At 33.9% G+C, this 26,502-nt stretch overlaps 1 protein-coding gene across 2 annotated transcripts in view; it reads left to right on the top strand.

Moving 5' to 3' along the window:
• Nucleotides 1-25,855, top strand: part of LOC126887252 (regulator of G-protein signaling loco) — a 331,389-nt gene extending 305,534 nt beyond the window's left edge. Inside the window, exons 5-11 of one of the 2 annotated variants that reach the window (XM_050654666.1) lie at nt 7,884-8,221; nt 9,839-10,088; nt 12,542-12,748; nt 15,482-15,755; nt 16,952-17,100; nt 20,904-21,111; nt 25,136-25,855. In XM_050654666.1, the coding sequence (XP_050510623.1) occupies nt 7,884-8,221; nt 9,839-10,088; nt 12,542-12,748; nt 15,482-15,755; nt 16,952-17,100; nt 20,904-21,111; nt 25,136-25,671 (1,962 nt within the window). In that variant the 3' untranslated portion in view covers nt 25,672-25,855. The remainder of the gene's footprint in view (nt 1-7,883; nt 8,222-9,838; nt 10,089-12,541; nt 12,749-15,481; nt 15,756-16,951; nt 17,101-20,903; nt 21,112-25,135) is intronic. The other variant, XM_050654667.1, reaches the window with a different exon arrangement.
• Nucleotides 25,856-26,502: the final 647 nt, after the last annotated feature.

The following is a 26,502-nucleotide window of genomic DNA, read 5'->3' as shown; positions in this document are numbered from 1 at the left end:
TGATATTACGAGCAGAGGAACAGACGCGTTCGATAAAGAGTATTGAGGTGGTGCGTACAAAATTGTATCGTTAATCATAAAAAACATTAACACTTACTTACAACTTTGAGGAAATTTTTTTTAATTTTAGACGAAATAAAAAATTCGTATAACAGTAATGACAGATGACTTTTGCATGATGGCCGGTTTTGACGTTTAATCGTTAGTTATCAATATTGTATACCTACCTAATTACTAAATCTGTAAAGTTTTGATTTATTTTGTATGAATATAATTGCGAAACACTACAGAATTTTACTTTTTGACATAAATTTTATTAATAATAAGATAAATTTTGTACAATATTTTTAATAATTAAAGTAAATAAATTTTAATTTCACTCAAATAAATAATCGATTGCTGCCATTAACCACTTACATTCAATCTCGGTTAATTTGATTAATTATCGCGGTAGGTAAAGTAACATTCTTCTTTCAATACAACAAAGTGTTACTTTACTGCCGAAAATGAGGGCAAATGAGTACAATAATGAATGATTTTGGTGAAGTTTGGCGATAAACAATAATTTTAAACAAATTCGCAAAAATACATAGTTTTTTCACTTCGTACAAATTTTTTTTAGATCCGTTGGGCCTTTTTTTCTCTAAAATTGACTGTTGTCGAATTATTAGCGACTTAAAATTTGAAAAACGCCAAAATAACCATTTTCAAGGTTTAATAACTCGGTTAAAGATAATTATTGTGAGAGTCGAGCGAGCGGCCGTGGAGTAACGGCATAATCGCTGGCCTCATACGCCAGTGGGTTCGAGCCCTGCTAAAGACAAACCATTTTCATTTTCAATAATGACACGAGCCGTCTCACCGTGCCTCGGAGAGCACGTTAAGCAGTCGGTCCCCCTGGGCTAGTGTACATCGACACTAGTTACTTGAAACAGGGTTAAAGATGTAATTGGCGCCGGAACTGTCCGAAAGGCAAAAATGCCATACGATATTATATATTATGAAAGTCAGAAACTAAAAAAATCAAAGATTAAAGCTACCTCTATAAAATCCTGAAGAACTTTTTGTCATTATTTCATTAATAAGATATTATTTTTAGTTATCAACAATGAGCGCTAAAAAAAATTGATCGAAGTGAAAAAATTATTTTTGTGAATTTGTCTAAAAAAATTGTTTAAAAAACAATTTATCGATCAAGGTACTGCCTGGCACCCAGTAGATTTGATATAAGGACCTCTTTTTGAGTAAGTTTGTGCAAAAAATTCGAATCGGACTAATTTACCTAACGGGGGCGACGATACAGCCTAGACTAATTTGAACATATTCAGTAACATTTAATTTCTAGAATCGGCTGTTTGTGTGAATCAGAATCAACTTTTACTAAATGGTATTGGGAAGAGTATACTTTTCCTAGTTGGAGTCTACTTTTACTAGTAAATGTTGATTATAAATCTTCATTTTATATTTATAATCAACTTTAACTGAAACCAGCCGTTAGAGTTGACTCCAACTAGTTGGAGTCAACTCCAACTGGATAATCAACTTGAACTGTAACATATACATTGATGTGCATCACTAAAAAATAATTTAAAAATTGCTCTTAATTTGTTACTGACAGTGATTAGTGAAAGTAATTTTTTGCGTCGATTATACATTGTATACATTAAACCGAATTGTACCAGATGAAAAAATTTAGATATGATATTCTAAATATTTACTTTATGAAAAAAAATTATCTTAATATTACAGATATGTTTTTAAGAATTTGTTTCTTTAACCCAATTGATTATTTTAGTAGTTCCGGAAGTTGATCGTGATAAATTATATAAGAAAACCGAAAAATGATTTGGGATTCAGGATTTTACTAAAAATGCGGTTTTAAATTTCGAGTATACAAGAAAATGTTAATTACGTGAATTACACAGATTAATAAGTGAATTTGTAAGAATTCTATGACACATACTTAAAAATGAATGAGTGGGAGTACTTAAAAAAGTATTTTAAAATGTGTAAAAAAATATTGAATGTTTTACCCAATTTTAAAATAATTTTTTCCCATTCATTTATTTGTCATGATTGTTATTATACTGTGTGTCAAAGCCAAATGGAATAGATTCATTATTTGGTGAATAAGCGATTTTGGAAATAAATCCCGAAACATGTCGATTTTTAAATTATGGTATTTGGCACGTATATCATACCAGTAACGTTATCCGTCTGGGCGTGATGACGTAGTCGATGATTTATTTAAATTAGAATAGGGGTCGTGTGCTAGCTCATTTGAAAGGTAATTCAATTCTCAGTCATATAAACATTAACATAAATATTTACAGGTACGGAGTGTCAAAAAAATGTTTTTGAATTAAATTAATTGACACAAAAACAAGAATGTGTGTAATTTATTTAATTCAAAATACATTTTACAGCTGTCAGAAAAGAGAAAAAAAAATGTATTTGACAAATAAACATTGCTTTTCACTTAAATTAAATTTTCAAGCTCCACCCACCTGCCTCTTGGCAGATTTAAGATTTCATTTAAGCCAAAAGCAATGTTTATTTCTGTTTTCTGACAGCAGTTAAATGTATTTTGAATTAAATAAAATACTCACATTCTTCTTTTTGTGTCAATTAATTTAATTTAAAAAAAATTTGGGACACCGTGTATAAATAAAATGTTTATATTACTGAATAGAGAATTGAATCGCCTTTCAAATGAGCTAGCACACAACCCCTACTCGTTAGAATTATAATTTAAAAATAAAAATCGACCTGTTTCGGTGTTATTTCCAAAATCGCTCATTCACGAAATAATAAGTTTATTCCATTTGGCTTTGACACACTGTATAATTTATCATGAGGTGTGTTTTTTCACATTGGATTTTAATGCTTAATCTGTTGTATCATCTGTGTCCTGTGTACCACTGTCCAGTCACATTGACTATTGAACTAAATATTTATCAAAGAGCAACATTTTCATATTGTAAGTTTTTAGTGTAACGTATCCTCTGATCAATGACTCCTTCAGAATTTGTTCCTTCCTCATCAAATAAGCATTTGTTAAATATTTGTTTTAATTCTTGTATTAAGGCCGAATGGGTGTGTGTCAGCAGCTCTTCAGATATGTCTTCAAGACCAGTTGCTCAGTTATTGTTATCTTTTTTAGCGCATTTTTTATTTCGTTGCCAGATATATCTGCAATTTGTGTTTGTCTGATTCTTTATTCGTGAGTTGGGGTAGTATGTAGATATCTTTTTTCTTGTAATAACTTTTTTACTCATTCGTCTATTTGTATTGGTTCTATATTTACCCATTCATGGGTATTTCTAAACGTTTTCCATGCCTCCCTTTCTTTTGAGTTTCCCATATTTAAATTTTCTTGCTAAACTTGGTTTATTCTGCTCATTATTTCTATTTTGTTTCATAAGTTTGCTTCTGTATTCTCTTCGTCTTCTTGATCTGCCAAATCTAGACCATGAAACTATTAGTAGTAGAAGTAAATATAAAAGGTCTTAGACCAAGAGGAAGATAGAAACTGTTTTTACTTTTAGGCTATATTATTGATCCTTATTTGTCGTATTTATATCTGTCTATATCGGCTTCATCGCCATTCTAATTTTGCAACAAGGTGGCTGTATAGCTCAGGCGATAATGTCTGACTACCACGCAGAAGGAGGCCGGAGATCCATCCACACCGTCAGTGTCATATCTGGATATTTTTAAAATATCTACAAGCCCCAGGTTGACTCAGCCTAAATAAAGTGAGTACCTTGGGTAACCAGGGGTAATAATAAGCAGTTGTAGCGTAGTACTGACCCTGTTACCTTCCTTGTATACCGTAGGCCCAAGAGATATCAGACTACCCTACTATAATCCCAATGCCGCCCTAGCGGTATGAAGGAAGAAAATATTTTATTGGCCAATGGACTTGCTTAATGAATTAACTAAATATCCCACTGAAGAAACCCCAAATTGATCTTGAAGAGCATTTAGTGAAAAACAAAAAAATGTGTAAGATGAAAATGAAAAATAAATGATCATGTAGCCCCTCTGATGAGGTCTGGAGAGACTGAAACTTACGTAAGGGAATTATCTATCATCTCTGAAGAGAAATGAAACATAAGCTGTCTTTCATTCTCCCAGTGAAATCCGGCTCGAAGGACCAAATGGACAATTTGATGTAAATATCAGGATCGAATTGTTTTGCAATGCCCCTTTGTCCGATGTTTCTCGATCGACGATGGTAATAAATGTTTGAGTGTGGAGTAAAAATATGGTTTTATTGACAGCTACTGAGTATTACACTATAGATGTTGTTCAGGTAACTTTCTATAATAGACTGCAACCCAAAATAGTCCCTTTGGCTAATTTATAATCTCGTCAAAATATACAATTCATCAATAAGTTGCATGACAACAGCAACGAACTTTGAAATCTTTTGAAAGCTTACAACTACAGTTTAATTGAGCGAACTATTGCAACATGTACTAGAAAGTACAATTGGAAATACCACGATTTGGCAATTTATTTAGGTTGCAAAAGGTTCACTGGACTCTAATAATTAAAATAATACTCGATATATTTCCCCAATATTTCAATTATACACTATAAAAGTTTAAGAAGTTAAGAATAATGTGAGATTACAAATTAAGGGATTAATTTGAGATTGAACACCCAGTTTACTCAGATTGTGAATAGACGGAACCAACTTTCGCTGGAATTGTTCCTAGACGAGTAGAGGAAATGTGACTGCATATTGTAGAGTCCTTTTCATCTACTTTATTCGTGGTCTCCTTGCTTTATAGATTGCAAAAAGCAGAGGTAAATAACCAGAAATTGGTTTCACGAGAGGTTTCATATTTACGGATCTGGGACTTCTCTCATTACTTAAAAAAATCTGCATCTTCGCACATTTAATCAATAATTTCAGATCTTTGTTTATACAAAAAACATATCATAACAAAAGTATGTATATTATTTTCCGTCAAACCAAAACCACATTTATTATCATATCAAATGAGTTGCATATTTTTCAGAACTTGGTATTTCCTCTGCCGATCCTGATAATTAATATGTGTTGATAGCATGTGAAGGTACTCAGGAAACGTTCATTGATACAGATAATGTTAAACGAATTACCATGAAAACTACAAGTAATTATTAATGTTCTAGAAAAAGGATTATCGTTTTCTCGCAACAAAAACTGACTCAATGACACCGGTAGTAACATTGGAATTTATATATTATCAATAATATAAAGAAATGTTGTGTCCGTCAATTCTTTTGGATTCGTCCTATTCTTCCACTTCAAATTCACAAAAGGTTAAATTGTAATTAGAATGAACCTTCTTGTTTTTGGAATTATTTTATCGTGTCTCCCTCCAATTTTTCCTGACACCTTGTAATTGTTGTGAAGTAATTTTAATGTAAGTATTTAATATCTGTTCTCTGCTTAATAGTTTTTTTAATAAATAAAGTGTATTTTGAACAAAAAGAAAATAGAACTTTTGGTATATTTTGGTAGATGTACATTACAGATCGAATGATATTTACCTATACAATATTTTTCTGGAACTGTTTTTACTATAAAATTAAAATAAACTAATCGTAATAATACAGATTTATGTTCATAGTGGGTTAGTTATCAGACTGCCCTATAGAACAGGTGTTCCCAAACTGGGGGGGGGGCGTGAGGACATATCAGGGGGGCGCGAGACAAGTTGAACATTAAATTAAATTTAGTTATTTTTCTAAAATTCAAAATTAACCGCTTGTTAAACTGAGTCTGGTAACTGAGTCTGAGTAAGCAAAAGTTATCTCAAATACCTGTTTTTGACAACACTCTGAAACGTCGCATTGATGATATGACCGAAGACATATAAAACCAGGTAGTTGACGCAGTAAAATAATCGCCATTTTTTGCTATTCAGCTAGACGAGAGTACTGACATAGCACATAGCAGTAAAATAATCGCCATTTTTTGCTATTCAGCTAGACTAGAGTACTGACATAGCACAATGTTATCAGTTAATTGTTTATGTTCGGTATATTCAAAACGAAAGAATGACAGACGAGCTACTCTTTTCTACAGGGTTGGAGACTGGAGACCACGACAAAAGCTATTAATGTTATGAAAGCAGTGTGAGAGTTTTTTGACAAACATGAACTCTCTTGGCAAAAACTGATCAGTTTATGTACAGATGGCGCGCCTTCAATGCTTGGTTTTCGCTCAGGCTATTTGCAATTAGTAATAGAGAGATGTGATTGGGATACATTGTTTTATACATCGACAAGCCTTGACATCAAAAACCCTTCCAAATGAACTTATGGCTGTCTTAAAGTTGTGTATTAAAGTAGTGAAGTACATACAAAAAACAGTGCGTTGAATACTCGACTGTTTAAAACTCTTTGTGAATATTTAGAAAGTGATCACAAAACACTGCTACTTCATACAGAAGTACGATGACTCTCAAAAGGAAACATGTTGGCAAGATTATTTGACCTTTGAGATGAAGTAATCACCTTGAATCATCAAAAGCAAAATGAGCTAAACATGGCCTTCAAAAAACATGGTACCCAAGTAATATTGGCTTATTTGTTAGACATCTTTGAGACTCGTTGAACAGCCTTAACCTAAAACTGCAGGGTGGAGACTCAAATATAATAGTTACTCATTGTGATGGAGGCTTAGTTACTTAACTTTAGAGGCGTAAAATATCAGCATACCCCTGAAATTATTCAAATTTCTCTAAAGTAGAGCCAATCTCAGAAGAAACACGCTTAAAGAACATTTATGAAGGATCAAGTATGAAAATCCAAATATCAAATCATTTGAGCCTAATTGAAGAATTCCAGAAATACTTCCCAAACACTTTTGACAATTTTATTTACAGAATGTCAACTGATCCATTCCATGTCAACATAGACTCCCTGCCTGAATCACTTCAAGAAGATGCTTTGCAAATAAATCCAAATTCCAAATGATTTTTTGCATGATTCCTCTGCCAAATACTTTGTTATAATGGACAAACCTTCATTTTGGTTAAAATATTTCAAAGTGTATCTTAATGTATCACGGGAAGCTCTTTATTAATATTTGTCTTTTTCAAGTAACTATTTGTGCGATTTTCAACACTTGTGGCAATTAAACCAAAGTATCGGAATAAACTTGATGTTGCTAGTGACTTGTGCTGTGCAGTTACTAAAACTCAGCCACGAATATTCATACTAGTAAATAAAATGCAATCCAATCCATCTCACTAACCAACCTAATCTATTTTTCTTTTATTAATAATTTTTGTATTGTATGGAAACTGATATTTGTCTATAAACTGATAGTTGTATCTTATGGCAGAATAAATAAATGTTTTGTTTTCAAGCTAATACTTATTTGTTATTGTTTTGTTCCTATTTTGGCGCATACAATTTATTGTAAGGGGGGGCGCAAGAAGCTTTCATTTCAACAAAAGGGGGCGTGGTACAAAAAAGTTTGGGAACCCCTGCTATAGAAGAACATTCTTCGATCCTTCAAAAAATGTCTTAACAAAAACACTAAAATATTATGAAATAATATGTAGTTCACAGCAACTATCTAAAGATTTCTAAAACTGAAATACACCATAAAATGACTGCAACAAGTAAACGAATATCAAACGTAATGAATTAACGGCGCGGACTTTGAACATTTTTAACTTCATGTCACGACTAATGATGACTGGCTGCTATAATTTGAATTTTCCCTCGAATTAATCGTTTTTAGGGGCCAAACGTAAGAAAAACAAACTTTTCTTTTCTTTTTTTCTTTGATATATTGTAAACTATGTCCTGTTGTGGTTTATAGCATTTTTTCTGCGTCAGCAATACTTAATGATATATTTTTGTTGCAGGAATTCCTAAAGAAAGAATTCAGCGCAGAAAACATCTACTTCTGGATAGCCTGCGAACGTTTCAAAGTATTAACCTCAGAAAATGACAGAAGGAACGAAGCCCAAAGAATATACCGTCAGCATTTGTGCGGAGGTGCAGCGGAAGCAGTCAACGTGGACGCGCAGGCGCGTCAAAGCGTCGAGAGGAATCTGCATTCCGCCGATCTGGATCTCTTTGCGCAGGCGCAGAAACAGATCTTCAACTTGATGAAGTTCGACAGTTATCCGAGATTCTTGCGATCGGATATATATAGGAAGTGTTTGTCCGGGGAAGAGGATAAAATTCAGATAGATGTTAGGTGAGTTGTTTTTGCCTATTGGTCCTATAAGAGTTTATAGTTCGAGGATTGTCTTTTAGTTTTGCATATAGCCATAAAGATAAAAAATATATAGACTTAAAGTACTGTCACGGTCCCAGGCCGGCCCTGTCAATTCCGGAAGCTTCTGGCGGCGAACTGTCTGAGACCCATTCTGTGGGCGAGACAAAAGAAACTTGTTTACAATCGGCGTATCTAGAAGGCCATCGATAAACCTTTTTTTTATTGTGCTGTAAATAATATTTGCCTTTCGATTTTTCTGGAAATGAGTAGACTAATAGTACATAACTATATAAATTCACATTTTTGGAATTAGAGGTCAGTTGTGAATTTGAATACGTCGGTGTACTTTGATATGTATCGGGCGCGGTATATTTTTGAATTTGTAATTATGTAGATAAATTATTAGATTTAGTGTAATAAATAAATTAGATATCGTAGTTTGTAAAATAATGGATATAAATTCAGTCTTTCATTTGTTTAGAAGTTATTAAAAATAAATAAAGTCAACTAAAACTTAACATTAGTTCCTTAAAGATCATACAAAAAATCAGTTTTGTAACAGTACTTTATCGCTTTTCAAAATATGTCCCACCAAGATCGATATACTTTTGCATACGTTCAAACCAATTTGCGCTTGCATTGTCCTGATGTAGGATGATTCGCCGTTGTGTGTTCCTTTGCCGGTGTTTCGCGATAACTTCTGGTAAACAGACGGTTATATACCAATCAGAAGTAATCTTTCTTCGATCTTCTAAAGCAATAATTGTTGCCACATGACCAGATTTTCACACAAAAGTTGCTATCATTTACTTTGACACATTTCTAGAACGGATCACTTTTGTTGATTTTTCCTCATCGTGAAGCACCCACACAGCGGATTGGCGTTCATTTTCCGGTTCGTAGGAGTAAATCCAACATTCGTCGCCACTAACACTACTATAAACGTTTTTTAGCTTTTTTTATTGAACCGTTCCAATATTTTTCGGCACCTATTGACGCTAACCGCTTTTTGCTCTTCTGTGAGCAAATGAGGGATCTAACGGGAAACCAACTTCGTAACATCCAATTCTTCATTTAGTATCTTTTGGATCGAGGTCTTTGAAATGACCAAAGATGCCTCTATCTCCCGGTATGTTACACGGCGGTCATCCTTAATTAGCTGACGAACCGCATCAATGTTTTGCTGCTGTTTTGGGTGGACCTGGCCTGTATTTGTCGCTAAGACTGAAGTTACCACGTTGAAATTAGCAATACCAGCGGGAAATAGTTTACTGTTGTGATGATTCATTCCCAAACGCAGAAACCATTTCAGCGAGACATTGCTGTTGGGATAATTTTCTCCGAAAAAAATTATGGCTCGAAAATGTTCTCTGCTAAGATTCATTTTTCAACCGACTTGCTAATTTCAAAAATTACACGAGTCACGACTTTTGGTGTATCGCAATGAAACTCTGGATTTGTCAACAAAAGATTGAGGTTACGTTTGTGTCGGAAGGTTTTATTGGTGGCGCCCTCTAAGCGGCTATATGCAGAACTAAAAAGACAAACTTCTTAATCGATTTCGGACGGTGTTGTTCAAAATTTAACACTTTTTAGGCTTATTTTACAACCAATATCGACGCCCACGAAGCTGAAGAAATCAGTCAGTAATGCCGAAGACAGAAGAAGAAAATCTCTTTTGCCCTGGCACAGGAAAAACCGGTCGAAATCCAAAGATCGGGGAGAGAGTGAGTACAACAAACGAGGAAGTGATCCAAGCTCCGGGGATTTGAAAAATATCGACCCATCTGAGGTACATTCCAGCGGATCATCCCTGACGTCATTGGATATTGCTGTATCATCTCAGGTAATTTTAGTAAAATTTTATTTATGTGATGAACATGTTGCTGATGTGAGCACATTGCGTAAATGTAGGATATAAAGAGTCTAATCCTCATAATCTTATTGAAGGTTTTTATTTAAACAGTTTGCGACTGTTAAACTGACTAAAACAGTTAACATCAGATGAGTCCTGGTCTATTGGAACACCATTGTGAAACCTACTGTAACTTGTTACCTATTGTTAAACTTAAACCTAATGCTGGATTTATACTCAGCCATTGCCACTGCTGCTGCCGCTGCCGGAAATATTGCCCGAAATACGATATCGACGCGAGTGAGGTGTTCTCAGTTCCTCGCCAATGTCATCACAACTCATTTACCGAACGACCCTCAAGAATGAAATGTGACGACCGCATCGTCTTGCTCCCTTACTCACTTGCCGCTTTGCCGGCGGCAAGTGAGAGAGAGAGTAGTTGAATGTGAGTACTTACACACGCTCGCGCTGCCAGTCCTTTGACTTCCATCTCGAAAACCGACTTTTGAGGGAGCGCCGTGCAATGGCAGTAGCATGAGGAGCAGCAGCGCGAATGAGCTGTTTACACATTCACGCTGCCCACTTCCTTGCCCACTTCCTTGCTCTGTCCAACAGGACAGTGTAAATGCGGTATAAAACTTAACCTAGTGCCTAGGGCAACTGCATTTTAACATAGCTTAATTCATTTTTAGCTTGTTCAGTTTCTGAAGGGCCTGATGATGGCGTTATTTATGTATTTACAAAGCACAACAGGCCTTGAAGGCTTAGGGCTAAACTTCTTCTTTAAGTGCCGTCTCCCAATCGGAGGTTGGATATCATCATCACTATCTTTACTCTATCTACCGCTGCTCTGAAGAGTTCTATAGAACTGCATTTAAACCAGTCCCTTAAATTCTTCAACCATGACACTCTCCTTCTTCCTATACTCCTTCCGCTTCTTATCTTTTCCTGTAATATCAGTCTTAGCTAAAGGGTTAGGTTAGGTATCAGGCCTAAAATGCAATTAATATAATACATACTTATATATTACAAAACTTGTATCAATTGAAGTGGCTTCTTGTCCAATCATGCTTCTCGTCTACTCAATTGACTATTATTCTCCTCCATTCATCCCTTTCTTCCCAATCAACAATTTCCTCTTTTGTGAGATCTTCCTGTGCCCTATTAAACCAACTTTGTCTCGGTCGTCTTTTACTTCTGTCTGTGATTGGGTCCCATTTTAGGATCATCTTTGGCATCCTCTTTCTTTTCAATCTTATCTTGGTAGTGGGGGTTGTTACCCCCGATGATGGGGTTGATTTGTTAAAACACTATTTACCAGAATATATTTATTTAGAACACTAAATACGACAGTAACTAGTTGGTGGACAACGTATCTGATCTAACCACGCGTCGCTGGCTGAATAATGAATAATCTCTTCTTTACTTTCTCCGTATCTATAAATAAATCGTAATTGTTTTGTTATGATTGACTACACCTGAATGTGACCGTGAAAATACTAATATGTAGTAACATAATTGCTGACTCCGTTGCTTTCAAAACGAGTGGCCTACATTGCAGAAGCAATGTCACCCATTTACGTAATGTAAACAGTACATGTAAATAATATTTGTTTGAGACTTTAAAAATTAAATCGATATGGATTACTCTTATTTTTTGGATGCTAATATAAATCCTGTACATTCTCATCACGTGCCCCATCAGTGTTCTTAGGCTTTTCATCTTTTTATTTTCCATTATTAATTTTTCATTCAGTTACCATTCTTTTTGACCTTTCTCTTGTATAATAACCCCAAGATACGTAAAATGGAACACTCTTTCGAAATTATATTCCCTTGATTCATTAGATATGAAGGTAAACTGTCCTTTTTTTTTGTTCTGTATGTCAAAGTTTCATGTACTTTGACTTTACCTGGTTTATTTCTCTGTAAAAGTATTTTTCTCCTTTTCTAATATTTTTATAACATTTGTTAATTCTATTCTTGTTTTCGTTAGAATAGTAAGATCATCACCGAGGGCCAGATATTGATGTTTATTGTTGAAGATGGAGCTGATGGTTCAATTGTTTCCAATACCTATCGATTTTTTCGTTATATTCTCTTTTCTTTCGTCCCTTCTCATTATTCTTCTGTGACCTTTGTGACTCTGGTTCATACCATCATTATTATTTGTTAGTGCCAATTGCATTAACATTTTCTTTTCCTTTGCTATTTTAAGGCATTCTTCATCAAACCACGTGTGCCTTGCTTTCATTTAGCTCTTTTGTGGAATAATTTTATCATTTACTATAGTTATCGCCTCTCTTGTAGTTTGCCACACTCGTTCTATTTCTAGTTTCTCTTTGTCTTTCTGGGATCATTTATGATAACTTAACTGTATTTATTTGTTACAGCAGTGTAATTATTTTTGTTTTCTAATACAAACTATTTGTTTTTACTTGAAGGATCTGATAAAAGCACAAGCTAGTCAAGAAGAATTGTCTTCAAATGTAGCTAGAACGGCATTGTGTAGAGTTCTTCTGAGTAACGGAAGTACCACCGTCGTCCAAATCAAACAATCTGAAACTATTCAAGGTTTAGTCACGAGATTATTGGAGAAAAGAGGTCTGAAGTATTCTTCCTTTGAGGTGTTCGCAGACAAGCATTTAAAGGTTAGTGTTTACAATATTCTTACACAAAATACCGTGTTCAATTTTTCACATACGAAAAATAATATATTTTTCGTTGTATCAAATCGTAACATTACCATCCTCAATTTCAAATCATTACCTAAGCCAACCCTGAGTATTCTACTATCCCTACCTAAGTACAGACATTCTTTGGCAATAAAAAAGACAAATTGTCTCTCTTGACTAGTGACTCCTGTTGACAACAGACGTGCAAATAGATCTCTCTGATTCTGACTCCCGGACCAAAAATACGCTTTTTTGGTCTTGTATCCTCTGTCAGTGATAACAACTAACTCAACAGAAACGTGATACAGGTGTTAAGTACCGCAAAAATCTCTGATTCCGTCTCTAGTAGTAACTGTATCCCGCAACCATTGCTGGACACTGTTGTTGAGATAATAATATCACAACATAACAATAGGACGCACATAAAGAACGTCCTAACAAAGGGAGAGATGTATTATCATAGGATTCTGGTTGCAAGAAAATCTGAGGCTATTACCTGTAATAAAAGTGGGAGAGTTTTAACATTAGGATTCAAAAGAGCTTTTACAAAGAGTACTAACTATTTATTGTAAAGAAAATACAAATTGGAGCACAACAAACTAGCAAATGAAGAGAAAAGAACATATACTATAGAGCTAGAACATATACTATAAAGAACATATACTATACTAGCAAAAGAACAAATAAACAAACAATACAAAACTAGGAGATAGAGAGCATCATATGTATATAAAACAAATAGATGCAACTCTAGTTGATCAGGAGAAACAAACTACAACCTGCAGAGTACAAGCAAAAGGAGTCTTTCAAAATGTCTATGCGTGTGCACAATAAATTGTTTATGACCAAATTCACTGGCAATAGAAAGGTTGCGTTTTCTTCTTACTTGACACTGTTAACGTAAGATTTCTTGACTGAATCTTTGAGGATGTGAAACAGAGAGTGCTGTTGCATCGCTTTCTTCTGAAGAACACTTTATCCTTGACGGGTAAGGACAGCGCAAGGGTGCAACGGAGTGTCGCAAGCTGACTGTTGACTTTCTGAGCTGAGATGGCACTTGAGGGGTGCAAACGGGATGTTGTCTAGCTCTAGATTGGGAACACACTGCTTAGAGCAGTCGGCAACGTCGCGAGGGTGCGCTAGAGTCTGGATCATGCAACTTACACGTTGACATTATGAGATGACGCTGAGCACTGAGTTAAAAGAGCGGATTGTCCTCGGAGGGTGAAAGCGGGTGGTACTTAAAATCGTAAAGATAAAGACCTTGCGAAAACATATATGTTTTTGGGCACATCACATTAAAACTAACACTGTTGTCCTTACATATTTATACTGTTGGCAGTGTTCCATTTCAAAGATGGACTTAAACTTGTGTGAATTAAAAATATTTCAATAGTTTTTGAAATGTTCGAATAATTATTCGAACAACTGTATTCCGGTGGTGTGTGTTGACGGAATTAATTAAAAATAAGTGTAACAACGAACAGTAATATATTTATTTATTTTGGGAAAACAAGCGTGGTATTTTGCTTATATCTCGAAAGGGTATTGTTAGCGAGAGCGAGGGTGTGTCTGAATCGTTCGCATGCTGTGTAGAGACTGACTGGCCGGACCACCAACTATTATGTCAACTGGTTTGCGGTTTTGCGATAATGGCCAGAAGGGCTATAAATTACTGCATCTGCCTTTTAAAATACAAGAACCTTTTTGTATTTCAAGGTACTAGTACACTTTAGAAGACCAAAAATAATCATTTTTTTTTCAAAAATTTTTTTCTCAGAACATGCATTAAAAATGAACATAAAACTTTTTACTTATTAATATCTAACTCTTGGAGAGTACAATAAATATATCTTTTTTCATTTATGCACGTGCACTAATATTGTAGAGGGCGCAAAAGTCGAGTCCCCTAAAAATGATGGCGGACAGTTAATCTCAGGATTGGGATATCTGAAACAAAAAAATCGTACTGCATTTGAAAAAGGAAGGTTTCTTACGTGACAATTTACCACAATTTGACCAAAAAATAAAAAATAAATATTTTTTAACCATGGAAAACTGAAGAAACTGAATAAAAACTGATTTCTTCACAAATTTTTTTCAAATTTCCGTAAAATCTTATTTTTACGGAAATTTTTTACTAAAGATGGTAAATTGTCACGTAAGAGACCTTTCTTTTTCAAATGCCGTACGATTTTTTTGTTTCAGATATCCCTATCCTGAGATTAACTGTCCGCCATCATTTTTGGAGGCTCGACTTTTGCGCCCTCTACAATATTAGGGTATGTGCATAAATGAAAAAAGTTATATTTTTTGTATTTTCTAAGAGTTAGATATTAATATGTAAAAAGTTTTATGTTCATTTTTAATAAGGGTTCTCAGAAAAAAAAATCATGAAAAAATGCTAATTTTTGGTCTTCTAAAGTGTACTAGTACCTTAAGAAGTTGACATGAAGAGTGTGGCAATCTGGCATCGTAATCAATTAGTGTTTCCTTGAAAAAAACATTAATTTTATACAATCTGTTTAGGGATACATTTTCGTTTCTCGAAATCAACGGCCCTTGTTGGTATATGGTTTGTGTATTACATGTGAATTTTAAATGACTAATGTTGTTTCGTTTTGAGAAGTTTTGAATTAAAGCGTATCGCTATAACTGTTTTTCGTTAACTTTTTAACATTCACATATTAAAGCAACTATTTTTTCTAGTGTGTTAACGTAGAAGAGTCGTCGATGACGTTGGCTGGATGCGAAGTGACCGTGGAACAAAGAGTGGTCTTTAAACTCGACCTGCCAAATAGGAAAATGATCAGCATCAGGTCCAAATACACAAAAATCATCACCGATGTTCTAAGGCCGAGTTTACATAAGTACCAATACAATCTTGACCAGATGGTTGTTCTGAATGGAAATACTCCGATAGATTTACATCAGCCTGTGACTACAATCGATGGGTTTAGGCTAAAAGTGCAATATAAAGAAGGTAAGGATTTTTTACCATGAAAATGTTTATAATTGAAATACACATTGCAACAGTTGCAAGACACTCATATGTATTAAAGAAAAATGTGTTTTAGTTCGTCTTTTATTAATAATTTTGCCCTATACTTTATTTCACGTTAAGAACAGTTGGGCTTATGCAGATCAGTGTTGCCAAACCTCTCAGGCACGTGTTGCTACTAGACTGTCGATATACGATTCATTCTAATCAGACGGTGTGGCATCGGCGCGCTTCTATCGTCCATAAGAAATACGCAGCCCTATCTATGCAACGTTCCGTTCTTAACTTGAAACGGTCTATAGCATCTTTAACAAGATTGTTACATTTTTGATAAACCTTAGTAGAAAGACGTTATGGTATCGTGATAGGGTATAGTAGTATCTTCCGAAGTCATCTACTTTTAACCTTTAACTACCCGCGCATCAAGTTATAACATAACTACACGCGTGGCGTACTTTATACGCCACAAGAAAATACACTTGAAAACAGCAGATTTGTTTATTTTTTTTTTTGAAAAAATACACTTAGTTGTTTGTTATAAACCTTATTCGGCATCAGTGAATACTTGGAGTTCCTTCTCAGTAAGCCAATTGGGATTTATAACTGGAATCATGGAATAACTGGATTCCATGATAAATAAAATTACTAATAAAAAATTTTTTTAAATGTGATTTTTTACAGGATAAAAAGTATTGTTTATAAAGAAAAATATATTTTGTGCCATAATGACTAAAAAACAATTGAAATATGTACTCATATTACGACTTATATCAATATAATCGTGGCTTATATTGTCCACCACCGGTAACAACAAATAATAAACTGTAAATTACGATCTTCCCAGAACGCCGATTATAACGAAACTAAAACCAAATTGTAAAGCACATTCCAGTGATAGCTTAGAGAGATAAACAAGCTCAAAAATTAAAATTTTAAATATACTTGCAGTAGCATTCTTATATCTGGCGTACAAAATACGCCAGCGCGTGTAGTTAAAGGTTAAAGAAATTTCACCAAGTTATCTAGAAAATATATTTCCCTGTAGACCGTCTAATGTGGTTTTCTTGGAAGCGGAAGTTTCATGAAACCTCAAAAGTGTGATACTTACTATAAATTGCTTATCAACATAAATTATATCACATAACAGCACACTAATGGAATTTTTTATTGATTTTCAGATTTCAGACAAGAAAATCCCAACGTTCCGATCAAAAACAACAAAGTAAAGTTGGAGGAAATCACGAACAAAGTTTATGAAGGTATTCTACAAGAAAAGTGCGAATCGCTCAGTTGCAAGCTGACAAAATCCGATAGGGGATCAGTTAAGGTAATTAAAACGTTAATAACTAGCGATTGATTTTTGCACAAACATAATCATTCATGTCTGTCTTCTTCTTCTTGACTGGCTTTACAACTCGGGGTGAGTCTTCGCCGCATCCTCTAATAGCTCTCTATCTTCTATGATCTTGCGTTTTCATTTTGCATTGTTATACCCCAATCCTAGATAAATCGGCTTCAACATCATTCTTCCATATTTTTCTGGGACGGCCTTCTGATATTCTACCGTCTGGTACCTCAAAAAATACTGTCTTTAACACTCGAAAAGTGCTAATTAACATATTTGTACAACAAGTCAAAGTTTTCAATCTAATAAAATATTTTAATAAAATACAAAATAATTTTAAATTAAAAACCTTATTGGGACCTTTTTGCTGGTTACACCTCCATGCTGGAGGAAAAGAAGATGAGGGAATTCTAAAATTTGCAATTCACATCTCACCTGTCCAGCGCTGAAAAATTCCAATGAAAAATGGACCCTTATACTCGGATAGGAGTAAACTAATAGAAATAAAAATGATTAAACATCTTCTTGTCTTGAAAAACGAAACCAAAGCTGTCTTATATTTCAAGTCGCTTAGAGAGCGCTATAAGCACTCTGACCGGTTTCAAAACTTGTTAGTTTATCATCAGAGAATGCATATACAGGGTGCGCCAAACCTCTGGTCTTCTTTGATTACGGCTAAACTATGAGATATACAAAAAAATGTTTATAACAAAACTAATGTGTATCAAAGAGGTCTATAATTTAAAATTATTTTCAATTATACAGGGTGAGTCAGAACGACGGTATGAACCAAAGTTTTATTTTTTTAAATGGAACACCCTGTATATTAAATCATTTTTGAATATATTATTTAAAAATATGAAAAATTTGTATAAGGTCTCATAGGCCTAAAGTTAATAATTTTCGAAATATTTACATTTTTATTGAGAAAAATGGTAATATTTATAGGGTTGTGGATTATGTTTCCAAGGAAATAAAAATTTAGTTGATAGGTCAAAGTTTTTAAAATATAGTGTTATTTTTAAATAATTTAATATTTTTTACTTTTAGCCATAAAATATACAGTGTGATCACTATTTGCAAATACAAAATTTTCTCATTTTTTTTAAATGGGACACCCTGTATATTAATTTTGCGTTTTGTAGTAAATATTACAACCTTTCTCTTGGTATAAGGTTGTATGTACCTAGCATGTTTCGTTTTGTAGATATTTTAAAAAAACTATAGATTTTACGTTTTTGTGGATTTTTTATTTAAAAACTTTTTTGCAAAAAAAATAATTATAATTTGGTTTTAGAAACATACACTAAAATATAAAATATGAAAATAAAAACGTAATTAAAGATTAAAATAAATCGTATGCTAGTACAATTCAATTGAATTTAATAACTTTAAATTATTTTACAAAAAATATTTTACCATATTAATGAATGCATAAATTAGTTACTAAATTAAATAAACAACCAAATTTTAAATCAACCGTAGTAATTTTTCTACTACAGCAACTTTCCTGTACCAAATTAATTGTTAGTTAAATTGTATTTAGTTAAACTTTTAATTTGCCTTTTAAATTTACTTACATACATCTTGAGAATATAAAAATTATTATAAAGTATGCTTTGAAACAAATGAATGTTAAATGTATCAGCCAAATTATTTATTAATATAAATAGTATTTACTGGTGTCACAAAAGCTGGTAATACTTTTGTAGTTGAAATTTTTGTAACAATTTTTTATATTTTAAATTTTAATTTTTTAACCGAAAAATTTTTGAATATGACATTTGTTTTGGGCGAAACTATTAGAAATTATTACCAGCTTTTGTGACACGAGTAGGTACATAGATACTCTTTACTTCTTAATATACTTCCATAACGTTCATTTGTTTCAAAGCATACTTTATATGTTCTCAAGATGTATGTACTTTGTAAATTAAAAAGTTATTAACTGATCTTACTCGTAAATACAATATAACTAACAATTAATTTGGTACAGGAAAGTTGCTGCGGTAGAAGAATTACTACGATTGATTTAAAATTTGGTTGTTTATTTAATTTAGTAACTAATTTATGTATTCATTAATGTGGTAAAATATTTTTTGTAAAATAATTTAAAGTTATTAAATTCAATTGAATTGTACTAGCATACGATTTATTTTAATCTTTAATTACGTTTTTATTTTCATATTTTATATTTTAGTGTATGTTTCTAAAACCAGATTATAATTATTTTATTTGCAAAAAAATTTTTAAATAAAAAATCCGCAAAAACGTAAATTCTATAATTTTTTTAAAATATCTACAAAACGAAACATGCTAGGTACACACAACCTTATACCAAAAGAAAGGTTGTAATATTTACTACAAAACGCAAAACTAATATACAGGGTGTCCCATTTAAAAAAAATGAGAAAATTTTGTATTTGCAAATAGTGATCACACTGTATATTTTATGGCTAAAAGTAAAAAATATTAAATTATTTAAAAATAACACTATATTCTAAAAACTTTGACCTATCACCTAAATTTTTATTTCCTTGGAAACATAATCCACAACCCTATAAATATTACCATTTTTCTCAATAAAAATGTAAATATTTCGAAAATTATTAACTTTAGGCCTATAAGACCTTACACAAATTTTTCATATTTTTAAATAATATATTCAAAAATGATTTAATATACAGGGTGTTCCATTTAAAAAAATACAACTTTGGTTCATACCGTCATTCTGACTCACCCTGTATAATTGAAAATAATTTTAAATTATAGACGTCTTTGATACACATTAGTTTTGTTATAAACATTTTTTTGTATATCTCATAGTTTAGCCGTAATCAAAGAAGACCAGAGGTTTGGCGCACCCTGTATGCTAGCTATCTCTAAACAAACTAAAATAATTCAGGCCACTAGCCTAACTAACGGAATGGCATGGGTGTCTTAGCGACATCTGCTAGATGTCGCTTTAATAAAATATAAAATAATATTAAAGTAAAAACCTTATTGAGACCATTTTTCTTTTTACACATCCATGGCTTCTAAAAATGCAAGCCAGACGGCGGTGATTTTTAGAAGCCACGAAAGTGTAACCAGAAATATGGTCCCAATAGAGTTTTTAATTCAATATTATTTTATATTTTATTAGATTGAAAACTTTGACTTGTTTCTATTCTAGCAGATGTCGCTAAGACACTCATGCTAGTTCGTTAGTTGCAATTCGAGGCTAGTTGCCTGAATTATTTTAGTTTGTTTAGGGATAGCTGAAATAGGCATTTTTTTCCTTAATTGTGTTGTTTCGAACCCTATCAATTTTCGTTTTTCTAGCTGCTCTTCTTAATGCATCCATTTCTGTGGCTTCTATTTTCCTTATTTGATGTTCTTTCAGACGCCACGTTTCAGATCCGTACAGCAGTGTGCTTTTTATCATTGTGTCATATATTCTCAATTTTCTTTGTTTTTCTATTTCAGTACTTCATAATATAATTATATGGTTATTCCACGAACATACGCCTGTTTTGGATTACTTCGACAACGAATATTTTACTGTGCAACATAAGAAGTACGAAAGTAAATGGCGCTAATAGTTATTCCAATAAACAACAATGTAATTTGCAATTTACTTTCGTTCTTCTTATTTTGCACAGTAAAATATTCGTTGTCGAAGTAATCCAAAACAGGCGTATGTTCGTGGAATGGCCCATATTATATTTGAATTAAACTTTCACAAAAAATAAACAGTTATTTACTCAATTCTCCTATGAATTACAATTAATTTTGTTTTCCAGAGCGAAGACTGGGGTTCGGAGCACTCGTCGACCTTCATAGGAAAATTTCTAAGGAGGGATTCGGGTATCCACGAAAGAAAAAAGAAAATTCCGACTAGGTTTAAAGAGGAAACTATGAGCGATCAAAGTCAAATGAAAAAACCGCTTATTGCCAAATTGAAATGTGGTGCCAACAAGTTCAATCTGGTGCCATCAAGTGAAAGTGACGGTAGGTAACTATTAAAATATTCTCATCATCATTATCATTGTCATCATCATCAACCTGTACACGTCCGCTGCTGGACATAGGCTCTCCCTTAGCTCTTTCCATCTGTATATGTCTTGTGAGGCTTGCTTCCAGTTATTGACAACACGCTGCAGATCGTCACCTTCGATCCATATGGTTGGTGGGCGTCCTCTGCTCCGCAGTGCTTCTTCTCGGGGCCCTCTGCTCCGTAGTGTTTCTTCTCGGGGCCTCCACTCGACAATACGTTTTGTCCATCGGTTGTCATGATAATCTGGCGACGTGTCCTGCCTAATTCCACTTTAGCGACACGTTTTTTTCGCCAGCGTTTGTTATTTTTGTTCTACAGGTCGACGTATTTCTTCGTTTGGGAGTCAGTCTCTCAGGGAAATACCCAACATCTGGCGCTCCATAGCCCTCGTGAGTTACACGAATCTTGTTCACTTCACTACCTAATTTATGAGTGTAAATGTTTCCGCTCCATAAGTGAGTACATGCAACACCCACTGGTCAAAGATTTTCCTTTTCAGGCATATGGCGTCGGCTAGGGACACAAAAATGTAACTACATTTTTTTACATTTTGAGATGTCTACACCAATGAACTTACCTTATTGAGTTCTTTTGAGTGACACAAAATTGTATTTCTCTGAACACCTTAAACTCCAGTAAAGAGTTCTTTGAGTGTCACAGAAATGTAAGTGGTCTTACATTTCTGTGATACTATGTTTTGACTGATGATATTGAGTTACGTTTTTGTGGCATAAATTTTATTGCACTGGATGGTGATTGCAGGTAGAAACAATGGATTTAATAATTTGTTTCGTATATTTTGCAGCGTGGTCTGATGCATTTTCAGCTCTGTTACAACTGTGAAGGCGTAAAAAAGTGAATAAGTTGATAATTTCATCGGCTTAGGGACACAAAATTGTATCTCAGAAATGACTACTCTTCATTAGAGCGTATCACAATCAATCAGGTGTGCAAAGTGATTGACACAATAGGGAACTTGCACATTTTCTTTTATTACATAATAATGTTCAGTTTTGTATAAAAATGAGATTGCCAAAATTTCACGCTTCAAAAACTCATAATAACTTAGAAGTACAACTTTAAAGTCTTCTTTATCTTAAAATAGTTCAAACGACCCGTGACGTCACAGAGTTTAACTATGTGGTTCCGTTTATGGTTATATTTACGTATATTCTTCTTCTTTTTCTTTAATTTATTGGCCTCCACCTACTTGGGTATTTGGCCAGCTCGTCGTCGGGGAATAAAGGAAAAATATTTATATTCTAATGACATTTATCGTATGTCGTTGTAATAATATATACCAGTTTATTGAGATTAGAGTTTGATACAGTTTTTGAAGTAAAGGAAAGAAGGTTTACTATTGAAAATAAAACCATTTTGTAAAAGTACAAATTTTTTATGAATAGTTCAAACGATCAAAAACACTTTTAACGTCACATAACTGTATTTTTTACTGACGTTTATAATGTCTAATTTAAAATTATATATACAATTGGTGTAGAATGTAAACATGCAACCCCGTGACGTCACGACGCGTTTTGGGGTGGCTGGTATAAGTTGAATTTTTAGTCGTCTTTAGGGGCCAAACGAAAGACAAACAAATCTTTTTATCTTTGATACAGGTTCTAAATTATGTTCTGTTGTGATTTATACCATTTTTTCGAATTTAAAATTTTATGCAAGTTCCCTGTTAAAATTAATGTTTGAAAATGTTTTCAAAGTTATAAATAAAAAGTCAAAATAAATAAAAAACTATTTATCGGTTCTATCAATATCTAAAGTCGATTACTTTTATTTTGTGATTTTAAATGAATGATGATAATGAATTATGATTATTATCCAGATTTAGCCATACGGCTCACACTCCCTCTAAGGGGAAAATTGACTCATCCCAGATACCTACGGTATCAAAAGGATTGAGCTCTGGTGGGACTCTTTCCGTGTTATCGAGCCGTAGGTGACTTGGAATGCAGGTGTATCTCCCAGAAATTTTCGTACGCATCTGGCCGTCGCGAGTAGTACAGCTTTCTGCATGGTCTTATAAAGATGTTCATTCAGACCCAGCTTTTTTATGCTTTCGAGGAGGGTCTTCGGAATGACTCCAGTAGTAGAAATAATAATCGGTATCGTCTGGGTACTTTGCATTCTCCATTGCCTTCGTATTTGAATTTCTAGATCTTTGTATTTGGCGATCTTTTCAGTAAATTTACTACGTAGATTATTGTTGTTAGGTATCGCCACATCAATTAGTGTTGTTTGTCTTGTTAATTTATTAACTAGTACGAGATCTGGTCTATTATGTGCCACTGTTTGGTCTGTGAGCACAGTGCGGTCCCAGTATAGCTTGTAGTTGCCATCCTCAAGCATACTCTCAGGGACGTATTGATAATACGGGAGATGGTCTGTTTGGAGAAGTCCCAGCTTGATAGCTATCTCTTGATGAAGGATTTTTGCTACTGCATCATGCCGTTCCTTGTATTCAGTTGCAGCAAATACCTGGCAGCCCCCTGTAAGATGTTGGATGGTTTCTTGGGCTTGACATCCATATCGGCATCTGTCGTTTTGAACCTGAGGGTCTTTGATGATATATTTCAGGTAATTTCTGGTTGGTATAACCTGATCCTGAATGGCCAATAATGAACCCTCCGTTTCAGGGAACATTTTTCCTGATGTCAACCAGTAGTTCGACGCTATATTGTCGACATAGTCTTGGCTGACCTCATTGGGATGTCGCCCGTGCAGAGGTTTACCCATCCAGGCGCACACTTTTTCGTCCTTAGTAAGGTGGTTTATGCGCATTTCTGGTTCCCTCAGTTTGATCGGTGTTGTGTCATCTACTGCGCAGATAGCGCGATGTAGAGTAGATGTCTCAGCCTGCATCTGAAAATAAGTTCTTAAATTAGCAATTTGTTTGTCTAATTGCTCACCTATATCCATAAGTCCTCTTCCTCCTAGATTCCGTGGTAATGTTGTTCTTTCTACTGCACTTTTAGGATGGTGTTTTTGTGCCTTTGTGAGGTGTGTTCGTACTTTTCGCTGAAGAGCTTCTATATCTGTTTTTGTCCACTTAACAATACCAAATGAGTAGCTAAGCGCGGAACATGCGTAGGTGTTTAGTGCCTTAAACAAATTTCTACTGTTAAGGTGTGAGCGAAGCAGCTGTTTCACCCTTATTATGATTATTACTTTTATTATTATTATTAGAAATTTGGGTAACCGTCAGTTGTAAAATTAGATTATAATACTATAGCAACAAAGAATTACAAATAAATTACTGATCCCAACAGTAAGTCTCTATAATAATAGACGTTGCATTTAGGGATACAAAAATGTATCTCCACCAATTTTTATCTAAATGTTGTTATTTTGAGAACACAATGTATCTATTGTTGGGTATGATTGTATTACCTTAAACATTTCTAAGGTTAATAATTTGGAACAAAAACTTTGAGAATAAACTACAGATCATTACAAAATGCAAATCACTTTTTTAAAAACCTTAAATAAGTTCTGCTGAAAAGTAGTCGTTTCTGAGATACAATTTTGTGTCCCTAAGCCGACGATGGGTATGGTAAGTCCGATTTAAATACATAGTTTAGTTTAACAAACGCTGCCCAGGCTAATCCTATGCGACGTGGGAGCTCGCACGTCTGGTTATCTCTTCCCAGCCGAATTTCACGTCCCAATGTTCTGTCAATGCTTTTAAGATTTTCTGCTGGCTTATGATATCGAATGCTTTCTGGTAGTCCACGAATATCAGTGCGAATGGTTTGTTGTATTCTGCAACATATTAATAGGACCATATATTTTAAATCCCACTTTAACCGGTGAAGTGTATTTACCTTTATATTTTCTACCTATACATATACTGATTGTTTTTTCACGTAGCTCCATACAATAAAATTACATATATTATTGTCATTTCGGATTATGTTGTTAGTTTTCACGAGATGTATAATTTCTTTTTGTTTGTTTCAGAACTGGTGGAAGGTTTGACAAGAGCCCAGCGTAGGATAGAAGACCAGCGGGGCACGGAGATCAACTCCGAATTACCGGATTTCCTCAAAGACAAAGAAAACGAGCACCTCCAAAAGCAGAGAAGAAGCGATTTGGAGGGAAGCACGGCGAAATTTTACCTAGGAGAAACCTCAGTACCTGCCTCATCCGACAAACTACCCGTCATATCGTCAGCTAAAAACATGAAACTAGAGCTGCAGTCGAACTACGAAAACAGGAACGTTTTGGTCGGAAGTAAATACCAAGATTCAAGATACGATATTAAATCATCCCCTAGTAAGTCGGAAGGGGTTCAGTCGACTACGTCGCCGGTTAAAAGTACAATCACTTCCGTGGACAGGATGGAACCACCTCCCTTACCACCCAAGCCCAAAGTAATGCCCATTAAGCCACCGAACTGGGGCCAAGTGAACGGTTTCTACAAGAGCAAAGATATTCCTTCTACAGACAGGAAACAGGCGATGTTTCTGGAGCAGTCATCTAGCAGCTTTGTGTGAAAGTACTTTTTGTATATGAATGTTGTGTCGGCGAATCTGTTTTAACCTTTTTTAGCTTTAATTTTAATATTTATTGATACATTATTGTATTAGAGAAGTATTATATTTAATATTTAAATATATTATATATATTTTGTTAATAGTTATTTATTTTTAATAGCGCTAATAAAAATTTATATTGAGATTTTTGTCTTCCATCATTTCCATAATTTTCTGAAGAGAATCTACGTTTTTTAGAATTTTTACGACGTATCAAGGGAACAGCAGGAACACCAAGGCTGCGGTTCATCAGTAAATGACACTCTTTTATCAAGAAGTTATCATCTTTTGATTTACTTAAATGTTTTCAAAAATACACCTGAAAGTCAGAATAGTCACTGAAAAAATAATGCTATAATTTTTTTAAGAGAATCTATGTTTTTAAAGTCTTACGATTTATCAACTAACGAGTACAAACAAAACGAAAAAAAGATTAAAGAAAAAATATTAAAGGGAAGACAGGTATTAATAGGAGCCCTGAATTCGGTATATATATTGTGGCAAAAAAATATAAGAACAGAAAATAAAGAACTAATTTGCAACAGAATTTTAAAACTAGTATTAACCTATAGAGCTGAATTCTGGCAATTAACCAAAAGTACAACGCTAAATTACTAGCCACTGAGATAAATTTTTGGAGGAGGTCAGCAAGAAGATCTAGACTAGAACACAAGAAACGACACTATAGATGATATCGAAAGACAACGGCTAGTATGGTACGGACACGTTAGACGAATGGAGGAAAGAATCACAAAAAAGTGTTAGAGTGGTCCCCCACAGAAAAAAGAAAAC

This window comes from Diabrotica virgifera, chromosome 6, assembly GCF_917563875.1.
Source record: "Diabrotica virgifera virgifera chromosome 6, PGI_DIABVI_V3a".
In the NCBI taxonomy this organism is placed as follows: Eukaryota; Metazoa; Arthropoda; class Insecta; order Coleoptera; family Chrysomelidae; genus Diabrotica; species Diabrotica virgifera.
This window is presented reverse-complemented; position numbering and strand designations above follow the sequence as displayed.